Source organism: Dermacentor albipictus, chromosome 4 (genome assembly GCF_038994185.2).
Source record: "Dermacentor albipictus isolate Rhodes 1998 colony chromosome 4, USDA_Dalb.pri_finalv2, whole genome shotgun sequence".
Classification (NCBI taxonomy): domain Eukaryota; kingdom Metazoa; phylum Arthropoda; class Arachnida; order Ixodida; family Ixodidae; genus Dermacentor; species Dermacentor albipictus.
Genome location: NC_091824.1, coordinates 73,429,251 through 73,444,993, shown reverse-complemented (window position 1 = coordinate 73,444,993; position 15,743 = coordinate 73,429,251). Strand labels below are relative to the sequence as shown.

The 15,743-nt window shown below is 43.8% G+C and overlaps 1 protein-coding gene across 1 annotated transcript in view; it reads right to left on the bottom strand.

The window, feature by feature from the left end:
• LOC139059539 (uncharacterized) overlaps positions 1 to 15,743 on the bottom strand; it is a 554,371-nt gene that overhangs the window by 366,437 nt on the left and 172,191 nt on the right. Inside the window, exon 2 of the mRNA XM_070537962.1 lies at positions 1,590 to 1,643. Coding sequence (XP_070394063.1) covers positions 1,590 to 1,643 — 54 coding nt within the window. The remainder of the gene's footprint in view (positions 1 to 1,589; positions 1,644 to 15,743) is intronic.

Sequence of the window (15,743 nt, the reverse complement as noted above, 5' to 3'; positions counted from 1 at the left end):
GTGCGCGCCATACGCCAGTCTCGGTAGTGACTCACCTTGTTGATTGCTTTCTTCTGTCCATCTTCAGGGCGCAAACATTCGTCAAGAAGTTAGCACACCTTAATTTTGCAAATAGTTTGCGTACACCCTGTATATCCCAACTATCATGAACCAAGATTTAAAAATGTGCGAATGCCACGTAGCTAGACGGAAACAAGGAACTGTTGTTGGCCGCCGCTTGGAAATATCATATTTTTTTACATTGTGCGTAATCACATAACTAGTCTTATACGAACTGAAAAGTGTCGGTCAGAAAATTCAAGATCACCATGAAAGACTCCCGATAGAGCATTATGTTGCTCAATACATGCTACGTAGAACTGTTTTTCCGAGCGTGAAAAAAGCCCGTTAATACGCGCAAAATTGCCGCACGACTGGTCGCTCGAGTTGCTTGCGTGTATTCGCCGGCTTTTTATACGCTCGGAAAAGTACTTTTATTTTAAAACCTTTCATTTACCTCCAAAATTTAATTTAATTCTAGTTCTGATTTGGGGGACAGTTGCAGAATTATGGTTTTTCTGCACTGAAGAGTGGCGATTGAACATTAATTTGTTAGCGCTGCATTTATTCCGAATTAGCATTGTCTTTGGCAATTCCTGCTGTGCACCTATAACCGTCAGCTCCGCCGAAAATTTTGAGTTTAAAACAGAAAGATTTCAAGAGATTCTGCCACGCATTACAGTTGAGAAAGCAACAAAGCAAGTTTAAGCGATCAAGAAACCACGTTGTTAGAGCGTGCATTTTTGTTATTCTTTTCAGATAACAGGGAAACACGCATTCTGCACACGTGCTTCGCTTAAATGAAACCAAGTTGAAGACACTAATATTCTGCAGTCTGTGAAATACTACGGCTCCTAAATAATTGAAAACATATCCAAGATATATCTTGCAATTATTATCAAGGGCCCAGATATACCGAAATCTCCAAAGACTGTTGCATTCAATGATGAGGATATTCATTCTCTTAAAAGAAGAATCACGAGATATCCTCCCTCTGCTTGTGCCACTGCCTGAACTATAACAAGGGAAACTACAACAGACGCCAGAGAGGACTACGAGCTTCATTAATTTGGATCAACGGCGCGTATTTGTAAGAAACACAGGCAGATAATGCAAGTGACTTTTCGTACTTTAGAAGTCGTTGGGGGTGATTTCCGATTAGGAAAATCTTCCAAATTTTATGAACTCTCACTATATCGGGTTACCATGACAGCGTTCTACACAATACCAGGTACCGCTTACGCACCTAAGCAACGCAGGTGTGCGCTTAAGAACGCCAATTACCAGCACCGCATGATGTGCTGGTAGAGGGTGCCAATTAGCCGAAGACGAAACTAACTTCCACCAAACCCTATAGGAAGCTTCTACACTCTGGAATCCCCACGAAGTTAGGCACGAACTTCCTAAAACAAGCTCTTCCAAAATATTGCTCGGCCTACTGGAAGTCTCAGTCCTTGTCCATAATTTTGCGCCAGAATGATCTTCCGGCTGTGTCAGGCTCACGTATTCGGCACATGTCATGCAGTGCACATCATGCGCAAGGAACTTACCCGGGGTCGTACTTCCTTCGGGAGCTTTCGCATGCTTTTCACAAGGAATTTATCCTGTAAGCATATGAAAAATACAATAACCTTACTTAATTCTTCAATAAAGAATAAGTAAGAATATTTCGGTGCTGTTAATATGTTTCTGTCCCATTATTTTTTCGTAGCTCTCCAGCATAGTTGTGCCATGTTTAGTTCCCTGCAATTGCACAATGATTCAGGGTCTGATCATGCACTAGGTCCCAATTATGTGCTTATCTTGTAGTTAAGCCTTTTAACGCGATGGCGTTAAGGAGCTCGTGTCGCAGAAAAGCCGGTGTCGTCGGCGTCGGGTGTCGGCGTCGGCGGCGTTGACCGTGAGCGATAAATCACGGCAGGCGCTTCATAAATAAAAAGCAACTTCCAAGATTGGCCCGGCGGGAATCGAACCCAGGTCTCCGGAGTGTGAGACGGAGACGCTACCACTCAGCCACGAGTTCGATGCTTCCAAGCGGTGCAAACGCGCCTCTAGTGAATGCGGTGTTGCCTTCGAAACCAGCCGTGGAAAGTTATACTGCGGTGTATATCGGTAATTATGAACATGTAACGTACAGAAGTCACAATTACACGAGTTGCGAAGTGCGTTTCCGCTGCATTTCTTTTGCGCTTTCCGCACACGCAGAGCCATCTTGCGGCAAACACAGAAGACCCCCTCCTCTCAATGTACGGCGCTGCCCCGACAGGAGGCGCGCCGCGCGCGCATTGGGACCGCTGCCAGGCGCGTCGCGGGACTCCCTCTCCCCTGACGACGCTTCGCCGGGCTCCCGGTTTAGATTACTATCTATCTCTCTGCCCGTGCCGATCACGACGTTTCGCTGGCAAAGATCGTTTCCCCTCCGAGACACCGAGTTCTTTGGTTCGTTTCGTTCGCTCAGGCGCACGTTTCGTTGTCGCGCCGAACGCTGCGTTGCTCGACGTTCACCGCGTGATAGGTGGGCGCTAAGTCCGATGCGGGGCGCATCGTAAGTGATTGCTGTGCCGTAGCGCATTGTCTTATACCCCTTGGCGGGTCGACGGGAACGCTGTCGCGTCCCACTCTTGAAGGCGAAGCTTAAGCGTCCTCCAATTTTTTTATCTCGTATATCAAAGGAACATTCGCTGGATAAAACCTGACTTTTTAGGAAAGGTGTGCTTGGGAATAATCTAGAACTAAACACAATGACTTGGGTGTCATCATAAGCGCATAGATCGGACGCCTGCGGTATAATTTACGTACCTATATACTACATTTCATTAGCACTTGTTCACTGCTTGATTAAGTTCTCCTATTGGTAGCAACAGATTACCGATATTCACTGTGCTGTTCATTGTAGACTTCTCGCCACGGCTCATTCGTCGCGATAGTCGTACCTAAAAAAATATCCGATGAAGGGAGGCAAACGGGACAAAGCTGTCAAAAGAAAAATGTTTGCATTGATACTCTTCACTGAGTATAAAAATGAAAGCATGAAGGCAATAAGAAAATGAAGTCGGAAAATACGCGTGTATTCCTACAAACAATGGTTGACAGGCTTACAACAGTGGACAAGAGCATGTCTAATGCAACGCAGGCACGATGAGTGTTATGGTTAAGCGGCCAAATATAATTTATACAATTTTAGCTTTGTTCCACTTACGGACCAGCCTGCCGCCGCAACACTTAAACTCAGAAGCTGTGACTGAGTGCCTTCCAGCTGCGATGCCATCAGAGAAGCTCCAGCGCCTACGCCCAAATGGTCTCCTTGAGTCGACTGGATTTACTGAACGACTAGCGTAAAGAAAGCTATATTATTACTTCAGAATTTCCAAACCCGGGCACATAATTTGGACAAGAACAGAAGCTCCTGCAGACTGCAACACTTTATCAAAGGCTGGGTTTGTGCTCGTGTCTCTTGACAGGTCGAACGCGGCTTCACGCGTGGTGGTGACGTCATGCTTTCCCCCGGCTATACTGCCATGTCAAGACGTGTAGCGACGTTATCAAATGGCCTTGACTAGGCGGCTTAGGTATGAGGGCCATTGGGTAGAGCGAGTGGATGGAGCCACGTGAGCTGCGGCTTAGGACCCCACATTTCGCGTATCGGCTGTCGTCTTCGCGTTTCTGTATGGTATTCATAGCGCAGCCACGACATCAGCCATCGCACCCGATGACAAGGTGTTCGAAACTGCAGACAAAAAACTCGGCCATGAGAGCAATTTCGCACAAAATATGGTTACGGTGCATTTAGACAGGGCCATGCACGCAACACTATCTTCTTCGTAACAATATCAGCATGACAGCACCATAATGTGCGCAGGAGTTTGACGGGTGCCACGAAAGCCCCGGCTGGCCCGTCCGTCCAACACTTACGATGACATCACATCAGGGTCTGGCTGTGAACTTGCATAGCCGACTCCTTATCCAGGCGCAAGCGGTTGCCTTGAAGGTAGTGCTGCCCGCGGCGCAGCAATTGGTCTTCCGAAACTCAGCTCGCTCGACTGGTATCTCGTGGCTAGAACCGTTCATCACCAGCCTGACCACATCGAAGTGCACCCACACTTAAAAAAAAGATGCCAAGTTATTCTTACACTGGATGGCACTGCTAAATGACTTCTCTTTGACCCGTCGTCTCTGATATCAAGTGAAAATCGCCATGCACTTTGGGTGAGATGGCACTCCCTGCATCCTCGGAAGTACTTTCACAGTGAAAGCAAATCGCGTTCAGTCACCCAAAGGGCTGCACCCAAAGCGTCCCCACAGATTTAGCCTGGGCTCACACCCAGTATATTTACTCCTCCATGAACGACCACCTGGATTTTGTACACTTGTTCTGGAAGTGTTGGCGACTGGCTAGACTCCTCGATTAGCACAAGCCAAAGATAGTGCGAGTTCATTATGACTTTGAAACCCAGTATGTCTATCAATGTTCTAGTCGCGTAGACTCGGGCCATCGCAGGCCACGTTCCGCTGGAGAGATTTTTTTATATTCTTTCATGTTTTCAATATAGGGCTCACTAGCTGCAGATCCAGTGGCCACGAAGTTTTCATCAAAATTGGATTAGCTCTTACATTCTTCCGAGGTTTTTTTATTTGCGCTAATTTGATAAATACGGGCACTTAGTAACAGGTTCAACTCTCCAACTTCTACACTCATGTTACCTGTACTCACAGAACATACTGAATATAGTCGCACGAACAACACGCTAACTAATAAATGAATTCACCCTAAAGTCGAAGGTGCCTTATTCTGCGCATCTTCAATGAAAGCTCTGCAAAATGCAGAACCTTGTGTCCATGGCTAGCGTAACGCTCTCTCCTTGTAGCTTTTGTTAACATTATTTTGCGTTTATTTTTACCGAGCCAAATGATCGCAGGAAGTTCCGCTAGTAATAGACCCCATCCAATGTTCCCTAGACGATAGCCGAAACAAAGACAAATGCAGATTGCTTCACAAAATAGTCCAAGCAAAAAGTCTCGGTCAGGCGGACACATAAATCTACCAGCCTATCTTCGCGTTGTTCTCCTTCTCCAAGTCTTTGGCGCCTTGGTGCACTCAGCTCATGCGTCGGGCAATACCCCAGGAGTGCTGATCGATGCAACGTCGCTTTTCGCTGTGGAAACAAGGGTGAGAAGGTAAAAGAAACACCGCCCAGTGATAATATTGCAACCGAAGACTGCTAGGGGCTCAGGTAGAAAGAACAAGCGAGAAGCAGAAATGAAACAGGAGGTAGTCGGTGCGAAGGTGAAAGCACGGAATTCTAGCGCTGCTGTTCGTTATGGTTCTTTGTCTTACGGCTGGCGGTACCAGCGTGCCACTGAATGGACTTGCGAGTGTACATTCAGCACAGCCAGCCCTCCCAGCGTCGCTGCGGAGCCGTTTCAGCAGCCCACAGACTCACAAGCGCTGCTTCAAATAATACCATCGCTCTTTTTTTTTTTTTTTCGTGGAGGGGTACACGTAAGGGGAAGAACAAGGCATGATGGTAACCAGAACAAATTGATCTTCTCAGCTCGACTAAATCTGCCTATTAGCAAGCTTTTCTTGGCCCCAATTTAGCTGATTCCCGCACCGTGAGAATTTTACCTCTTGTGCAAACATTCTACAGGGTGTCCCAGCTATGTTTAGCCAGAGTTAAAGAATATGGCAATGCCACGTAGCTAAAGGGAACAAAGGTAATGTTGTTTGCCGTCGCTTGAAGATACTCTATTTTTTCATTCCGACTAGTTAGGTAACTAATCTTCATTAATTAATCAACTTCTGAGATATTATAATTAGATGAAAAATGTCAATAATAAAATTGTAGAGTGACATATACGTGCTACATAAATGTGTTTTTCCGAGCGTGATGAAAGCCCGCAAATGTGCGCAATATAGCCGCGCGACTGGCTGCTACTGGCCAAGCGATGGCAAAAAACATTGCCTTTGTTCTGTCCAGCTACGTGGCATCTTCATATGTTTAAACATTGGCTAAATTTAGCTAAGGAACCCAGAATTTTTGCGGGAGCTGACAAGCTGTATGTTTCAGAATCCTAATACTGATTTGCGAAAAGACAAGAAGAACACGGAAATGGGCATAGGATTACGAGCAGAAAACAGCGCTAAACAACGGGACGAAGAGAGAGACAGACCACATTGCTGACTGACAACCAAGTGTCTTTATTCTTTCGGTCTGCATATATATACTCTTCCGCTATCTCAAAGCACAAATGCAACAGAAATTCAGCATGTGCAGGAGCAATAAATTGCTACCAATGAGGTAGGAAGGCGATCTCCATACGGAAGAGAAAATGAGGGGGGGGGGGGGGTTGCAGATGCTTCACCGCTATTATGAATGGGACAGGCTTCGATAATAAGGTGTGTGCGGTTATTGCCGTATTTTGACAAATACGCCATCTTTAAAAGATGGCTTGCAGCCACATTCATCGCAATGCAGTGACAATTGACTGTCCCTAACTTGTTTTTGAAACTTGTTTGAGTGTTCGCGCATCCAGTCATTGATGCACCGCCCGGTTTGACCGATAAAGAAACGCTTGTCTGGAGTTTCCTTTGAATTGACCACGGAGCATCCGTCAGACAATAAGCGGCGTTTCTTAGACTTGCAGGGTCGCATTAGTTCAGGCCATTCGCGGATGCCCTGAGCTGCGCGGAAACTAGTTTTTGAAACCCCTACTGTGTAGTATGATAATGCAAGTCGTGGCGCTCCAAACACGTGGGTCTACGCGAATTAAGCAAGAGTCAGGCACACCTGCCGGCAACCGCCATGCACCAGGAAGCGACAGCACTTATTCAGAAGCCTAAAGTTGTATCGGGAGTTTTTCATGCCGCTCTAGAATTCTCGCTTTGACACTTTTCATCTAAGTATAACATTTGATAAGTTGATTAAATATTAAGGCTAATTGGGTAATTAGGTGGAGGGTAAAAGTAATCTGAGTATCTGCAAGCGACAGAAAACAACATTACCCTGGTTCTGTTTACCAGGTGACAAGTAAGCTGTGCACGTCTTCTGCTCAAGAATACTTGATTGCGTCTTACTTGAATTACCGGTTCTTCCCCAACCAGCACAGTCCCACAGAACACTCCGTTAAGTTTCAGCTGAAAAACTAAAGCGGACACTGTCTCTTCCTAGGTTGCACCCGGCGAAGTCATTAGCGGCGTGTTCCTTCCTGAGTCATTAGCTATTCATTAAAACTAGACTCATTAGGCTCGTGTCCTTTGGGGCCATGTCTCCAAACGACGACCTGTGGCTCCGGTCTATCCCTTCTGCTCCATTTGCTTCATTCTTTTTTCATTGCGTTTTGTCTTTTCTTGCTGTCAGTGAAGATTCTTTCGTTTCTTTAGAAGCCATTGTCCACCACCCTTTCTCGCTTCCTTGCAGAACTTTGCTTTTAATCATCTTATTCGGGGTATTGTGAATCAATCGTGTTTTTACTTTGAAAGAATGTACGCTGTGAGTCATGCCGCAGCGAATGGTCAGTTCCGAGAGTCGCCGAGAGTCAGTTCTTGTCGTCCAGTGTTTGCTAACTTACCCCGAATTTTCATTACATGTGCGATCTAGACCAACCTGTTATTTGACCTGCTCTAATTGGTGTTTCGGAGGAAAGGTAAATAGATGCATCCCTACTGTGGAGGTACCAAATCGATGTATACTGTACTAGGGCTAATTCCGCTTTGCGAGCACATACGATACTTTGCGCCACTCTCTCTACGCCTACAATTGGTAAATGTTGAATCAGATGGCGGCTAGGGACCGCTGATCTTTTGAGCGCCTAGATTACTTGTAGTCACCCGGACTTACATTGCACTCGTTCTCCTGGCTACACTTTATTGTTGTAGTGCACTGAGACCATTGCAATGCAAGCCTATACGAGCTCCGACATTGAAGCATCTTTATTGAAATAATGGTAATGCATAATAAAGGGACCTATATAGTTACCACGGCCTCATTGGTGTCGCGAATATCGCATTTCGTTAAGACTAACTATGAGTTACGTTATAGCACCACCTTAATGCGGTGACCATACGTTTTCTGCTAAAACACATAAGGAAGCCTTCGTTAAACGCCGGCGCTACGCAGAAAAAATAACGTAGTAAAGAGAACTCACGGACGGCATTGGATGCTACGTCAGTATCAGAGGCAGCAAGCTGAATTTTTTACGCACACTTCCCTGTAGAGTAGCGCTTTAAAACTTTAAATACTTCTCAAATTATGTTCTTCAACGGGGTCGAGGGGTTCACTCAACATCCTCCCCGAGCATATGCCTGCATACGGAAAATCTTGGGAGGCAATAGGTACACATATGCGTGGGCACGGCAAAGTGAAAAGGAACCTATTGCTAGGCTTCACTGTACACGAAGTGCCACTAACATGGATGCGAAACCAGACAAACGGTGTCAGCATTGTCGTCATTTTAACCAGGGTCGCTCAAGCAGAAGCAAGGTGGGTCGTGTTTGTAAGCTTTGATAGAGTCAAGGCACAGAGCCACATTTACTGCGACGGATAGATGACAGACTGGCAGGCTAGTAGACTGAAGGATGAAGGCAAATAGCTTGAGCGATGATGCCGATTTTGGTATGGGTTGAAGCAGCAGCAGTTTAACCAGCAGCCAGACCTCCAAAAAAGTCAAGCTGAATGAGGAATTGAACAAACTTTGCCAGAATCGTGGTCGCACTAGTTTTGCCATGCCCACCTGATTATCTGTTAAGAGCAGCCGCATTCGGCAAACAGAAAGTCGCTTGGCTATCGATAAACTACCAGAAAGGCTTCGCTTGCCTAAAAGAAAACTATTCCGATCTAGAAATTTCTACTAGATGGCCAACACCACAGCGCTTACGAGCTCGAAAAAGGTTCGCTGGAGGCGGTAAATTGTCACAGTTTATTGCGGGTGTGCAGTTTGTTCTTTTACTTACCTTATTTAGTTATTGCATGACATTAAACCGAAGCATTCTTTGCGTCTTCTTTCTACTTCCCCGCTGGTGCCGCTGCTGGTGGCTGCTGTTTTTCCCAATAGCTCTGCCCGAACGCGTGTCTCACACTGAAAGTAAAGTCTTCCTCACACCATCGTTGTCGTGCCATTGACATCCCTGCGGAATTTTAGCTACAGCCTTGCACAACAAACACCGGATGCAACAGGCATCGAGGCGGCCCGCAGCCCGAACCGAAGCACATAAGCATGGATGTTAACTAGAACACGAATACGCCTTCATTGTCAGGTGTCATTGCGTTGTAGTCGTTTCATTGCCTTCATGTCATTGTGACCATTCCTTCGCAGTCACGTCGCCGTCATCATTCTCCCGTCTTCATTCACTGTCACTGCGTCGTCATATCGTCCTCACACCGCTAACTTCCAGCCACCGTCGTGATACTGCCATCGCGATTCTGTTATCAGTCCATCGCCGCCATTTGATGGTCGTTATGCAATATTCGTTGTTTCGTCATTGTGGCATAGTAGCCTTTATGTGGTCGTGGTCGTAAGATCAGCGCCATTTTGTGGTAGTGATTTCACAGTCATCGTTCAATTGCCGTCACGCTGTCGTCATTCCGATGTCATCAATGCGTCGTTGTCACTCAACTTGCATCATCCCGTTAAGGTGATGTCATCTTCAAAACGCCATTGTTGCCATACACGCATCATCATTGCAGCATCGTCCTATCATTGTAATCTTTTTACCATGGTCACACCACGAGATGCCGTCTTCATTATAGCCCCCTCACTCCCTTCGTCACAGGCTGTGACGCTACGCGCCACGGCCAACGACGCGTAGCTGCTATGGCACTACGCTGATTTACACGAGCTCGCGGGATCAAATCTCGACCGCGGTGGTCGAATTTCGATGCGAGCGAAATGTAAAAGCACTCGTGTTCCATGCACTAGTGCACGTTAAAGATACCCAGGAGGTCACGGTAGAGCTCCTGACTACGGCGTACCTCATGATGAGATCGTCGTTTTGACATGGTAAAGCAAAGTTATCCATTTTTATTGTCAGTCCTCTAGTCATATCACTGTAGTCATGTGGTCACTCTTTTTCTTGACATCTTACATTAAAAGTTTCTGAGTGTTCTGAAATTTTACTCCAATGTTGTCTTCAGGTCGTTACTTAACCAAAGCGGTGCCCCCTGCCACGTCAACCCTGTCCGTGCGCGAATGTTTGTCCAAAAAATTTTTTCAACGCTGTCACAACGTCCTTGCTGTCACATGGCCCATATGATTTCTTTTCCGCTCGCAGACCTCTATTCCCACTCAAACGGAATTAACCATGAAGATTAAAAAAAAACAGTTTTGCAATTATGTGACGAGTACGCTAAACAACACATTGGAAAGCGACTTCCCGCATAGCCACGAAGAGTGGAAGAGCCACTAGATCCGCTGGCATACATTTTCAAGGCTGTATCTTGAGGAACGTAATGTTACTTTGCAAAATTTTAGTGTAGAAGTACTTGTCAGTAAATCAGTTTTATTACGTTTAGGGCAAACCTCTATCTAATGATGGGAAATTGCCCAGTGAACAAATCTGATGACACCTTGAGACGTCGTTTCTATCGTGTATCAGCTCGGCCTGTTTGATTACCAATACGAATTTTCACGCGTCTGAAGTCATCCGGTGTTGGTAGAAGATTGAGGTAAAGCTTCGTGACTATCAGCCACAGCTGTGCTTCAAGCATTATTGAATATGTTTTCTTCTTTATTGCACCGCTGGAGGTTGCTTCTTCGTGAATGCATCAAGTAGCAGTCATCCCAAAGCCCGTTGCTGCCATTCCTTGGCACTGTAGACGAAACGCAACGTTTGGTGCATTTTGACGGCCTTTACAGAGCCCACCCACCCTTTTTGAAGCTCGAAAGCTTCAATTTATGGGTATCATGCCAGGGCATGCACAACGCAAATATATAATAAACAATTTAGCAAGAAAAATGTTTTAATGTATTTGTTACTTCTAGTATATTCAACATTTTCATTGCCGAAAATCAACAGTGGGGCTAGAAGAAACGCCGAACTAGAAAGCTGTGAATTATAATATATCACCTGTCCTACCTTACGGTTAGCTAAATCTAAGTGCTGGGGTGTTTTTGCTTTTGTTTGTATTAGAATACGACCACGTACCACAGCTGGGAGCTGAACCCGCAACATCGCGTTCAGCAGGAGAACATTATATTAAAACGTAAGGCATCGTTACAACTAGCAACACGTTTGTATTTCTTTTAATGAGCTCTGGTGTTAACTCTGCAGCACTTGAGTTTGGTTATTAGCTCATGGTATAAACTGAAACTATGTGTAAACCTAACGTTTGCACGGCGCGACATTTCAGAAGACAGACCAAGTGATGTTCACTATGGCAGCACACGCATCACTATCCATTTCTTTTCCTTTTGTACTCGGAAGAAAATAATGCAGTATGTTCCTGCACACACCAGGCAATTGATAGCAGTAGAGAATACTGGGGAAATGTGATCGAAATCGGAGATTATGGTTCGTTTAATTCGCACGCGAAACTTGTTAAATTTTAGAGCGTTACCAATTTTCAAATTTTTCTGCCAAATGTGCAAATATCGGCATATATAAGAGCCTAAGTACACTTTTCTATGTGTTTAGCTTGTAGCGAAGTATGCAAACGTAAATCTCAACTTAACAAACAATAGGAAACGTTTATTCAGCAAGGCTCTTGCACTAAAAAAAGAGAACAGGTGGCAGTTTTTATGGACTGAAAATGGGCAGATTAAAGCCCATAATTCAACCGATTGCGGGGTCTTCCGAATAAACTCGGAGGCTGACTTTCGCAGCTTTGCGCAAACATTGCTTAGTGCTAGATTTTCTGTCCTGCGGACTGATTCCTCACACGTCCCCGAATACTTTCCATAATGTATTTGCTATCACCTGCCGAAGTCAAAGCATTTCTTACACCTTCTATTATCTCTGTTTTTCATATCGATGCGCCAAGTTTGCGCAAAAACCATGATACCATTTCTGCTTTTACTGACTCACTTCATCATTCGTTTTCATTTATTTGCGTTTCGGGAACGTGGCTTGATAATGCGGATAGCAATTTATACGATTTTTGTCCATACCAAGCAGAATACTGCCATCGTATTTCGGATCGATACGGTGGTTCCGCTATATTTGTTTAACCTCATATTAAATATAAACGTAGGCTTGATATTATTCTTAATGTAATTCACTGTGAATCCGTATGGATTGAAGCTGAATTACAGATGAATTCTCATAATCGTAACAGTTTTATTCTTGGTTGTGTATACCGTTCCCCTTCATCACCTATCCCTTATTTTCTGAGTGAACTCTCCATAGTTTTGAAAAAAAATTTTCTTGAAAATAAGCAAGTGCTAATTTTGGTGATATTAACATCAACTTACTCGACGTCGACAACGGAAGTGTTACAGTTTATACAGATTGTGTTTCTGGGTATGGACTGGAATAATTATCTCTCCTGCTAGGTGTTCTGCTCATGGTACCAACACACTTCTTGACCATGCTCTAACATTCCACCAACTCTGGTGCCATCGATACTCAGATCACAGACGATTTCCCAATTTACGTCTCCTTTCAGGGCGAAATACCTCAGTCCGCGCCTTGCTACCTTTTCTCCAAGTTTGACCGGGATAGTTTAGTTAACACTGTAACAAATACTGATTAGTCTGTAATTAACTCCCTGCACGATCCCACTCGAGCTCATGAAAATTTTGTTTCAACTTTTTACAAGCCGTTCGCGCTAACACCACTACCGTCAGATGCAAGAAACATATTAAGTTTCCAGGTAACCTTGGGTAACGAGAAGTTTACTGACTAGTATGAGAAAAAAAAATTATACACAAAAGACTAAAAAGAAACCCTTTATTGTACGCTTAGCGGCACGCTATAAAAATTGTTGTAACATTCTGAATAACTTGCTGAATAAGTCTAAATGACAGTATTACGAAAATGAATTTACAAAACACAAGAACAATCCCAAAAAACAATGGCAACTTCTTAATGTATTTATGAACTTACTTAAATCCGGTAATACTAGTGATAAATTAAACTACAACAATAAAACTCATACTGATTCTTCTAGCATAGCAAATAGATTCAGTGACTACTTCTATAATACATACAACAGTCGTCATATGACTACTACTTACCCCATTTATCGCTGCAATCATTCTTTTTTTCGTTTTCCCGTAACTGCAGATGAGGTATGTTTCATGATATTAGCTCTAAAGAATACTACCCTGGCTTAGATAACATTGCTGTATTTCATCTAAAACTTGTTGCACCGCTTATTTCTGATACACATTGTATTATTATTATTAATGTTTTTAAATGTCCTATTTTTCCCACTTCACTTAAAGGGGCTAAGATTATTCCTGTACATAAGAAAGGTGATAAAACGGAGGTGTTTACCTATCGGCCTATTTCTATTCTATCATCTATTAGTCAAGTTGTTGAGAAGTTATTTTGTAAGCGCCTAAATAAATACTTAAACAAATTTAATTTGCTGCAATCTTCTCAATTTCGTTTTCGCGCTGGCAGTTCGACTAACTTGGCTTTAATATCCCTAACCGACTACATTCGTCACTCGATTGATACGGGCAACTTCGTTGCTTCGGTATTCTTGGACTTCACTAAAGCTTTTGATACAATTAATCATAACATTCTTGTTACTAAGCTAGAAGCCCTGGGAATTGCCGATCCAGTACTAAACCTCCGGAAAAGTTTCCTACATGATAGAGAACAAACAGTTATTTTTGGAGGTGCTTATTCTGATACTAAAGTTATTAACCAAGCGGTACCGCAAGGCCCCCCACCCCCCATATTAGGTCCCTTACTATTATCTCTTCATATTAAAGATTTACCCACGTGTCTTAAGTCGGCACATTGTGTACTATACGCTGACGACACCACTATATCGATGCGTTACAATACTTTAGCTACCTTAATTCTTTGACTAAACAATGAGCTTGACCATATTGTTGCTTGGTGTTCGACCAATCATTTAATTATCAATCCTTCAAAAACTCAATTTATGATTTTTCGTTCTAGCCAAATAATACTACCTGGCTTGTCTGAGATACCTCTAGATCGTCATCACACTCCCGTCTATGTCTGTGTATCATTTTGGGGCATCAAATTAGATTCAAACCTTAAGTTTTCTCAACACATTGCCTTCATTAAGCAAAAGTGTGCCTTCGGTATTATAGCATTAATCAAGTCAAGAACATATTTCTCTATTAGCATTATACTTTGCCTTCATTCACAGTCATATTAATTACAGTATTGTTTCCTGGGGAAACACATATAACTATCATATCTCATCTATTCAGCACTTACAAAACCAAGCAATACGCATTATCACCAACAGTGGGTTTTTCACGAGTGCTACTCCACCACTTCGTGAAAATAACATCCTTGTTGGAACGAAATTCTTCAACTATCATCTAATAATTACGTTTTATAAAGTACTTACTAAACAGATCTCATACCAATTCATCGATTCCAGGCACCTCATCAATAACAATAATACCAGGTTTGCGCGCAACACCAATTTTCTACTACCTATATGCTTCATTCTAACTATGGAAAAATGACATCTTCATTCGCTGCTATAAAACTGCGGAATGGTTTACCCGTCAGCGTTAAATGTTCATCCATTCATACATTTATTCATGCCGTTAAGCTGTTTTATATGTGTAACTAAGTTTACATCATTCATTACACTACATTTGTCAACTGTATATATTGACAGTTTTTTGTTTTTCACTTTAGGCTCGTACACATTCATTTTGTTTTCATTTATCATTTTTTTCTATGTTGTATTTTCGTGATTGTCTGTGTTTCTTTTAGTTAGCTTGCTCTTCTTTATTACATCACTACATCGTTATTATTAACCGAGGGTCCCGTTGCAGTCTTTGACTTTGGGACCCTCGTCTGTATATTGTCTCTTATCAATTCATTGTATTTAAAGAATAATAAACTGAACTGAACTGAAAGTTTTGTCGGCCGTGTCAACTCGGAAACAATCGCCTACTAACTGAATTAACAAGCATGACACATCGCACTCGACGGTGGCGGAAACGCTGGCGTTAGCAAGTGCGGCAGCAGCAGCGAGCGAAGTGGCATTCTTGCCGTCTATCGCTTCAACGCAAAGAGCGCCGAGAAAATGGTACGCACAAAGGTAGGAAGCGTTCGCAGACGCTTTCACCATACGTCGCGTGCCACCACGCGCCGCCGCGCAAAGAACAGAGTTTCTGGCCGAGTAGAAGCCGTCCCCCCCCCCCCCCCCCCCACGTCACCCCGCCTCTCTCGCGCTGCCTCCCCAGTTTTCTCCGTTTCGCGCGCCAGATTGAGCCGCGATCGTCAGCTACACTCGCGTGCTTTCAGTTGCACATACAGCATACGGCCCGCAGTGACGTGTTACCGCCCTTGGATTTTAAGAGGAAGCTTTAGCTCGGGCCCAACTCCGACGCGGCCTATTCAAATACATGTGAAAACGCAAAAACGTTTTGTTGAAATAACCCCTGGACCGATTTTAATGAAATTTGTTTCATTTGAGAGAGGAAGTTAAATTCTATATACCATTGGTCGAGGAATTTCTCTTTACGTCCTGAATTTTGTTAAAAAAGATTTTCAAAAATTCAAACGCTTGAAAGAAATAGAAGCACGAAGTTTACAGATT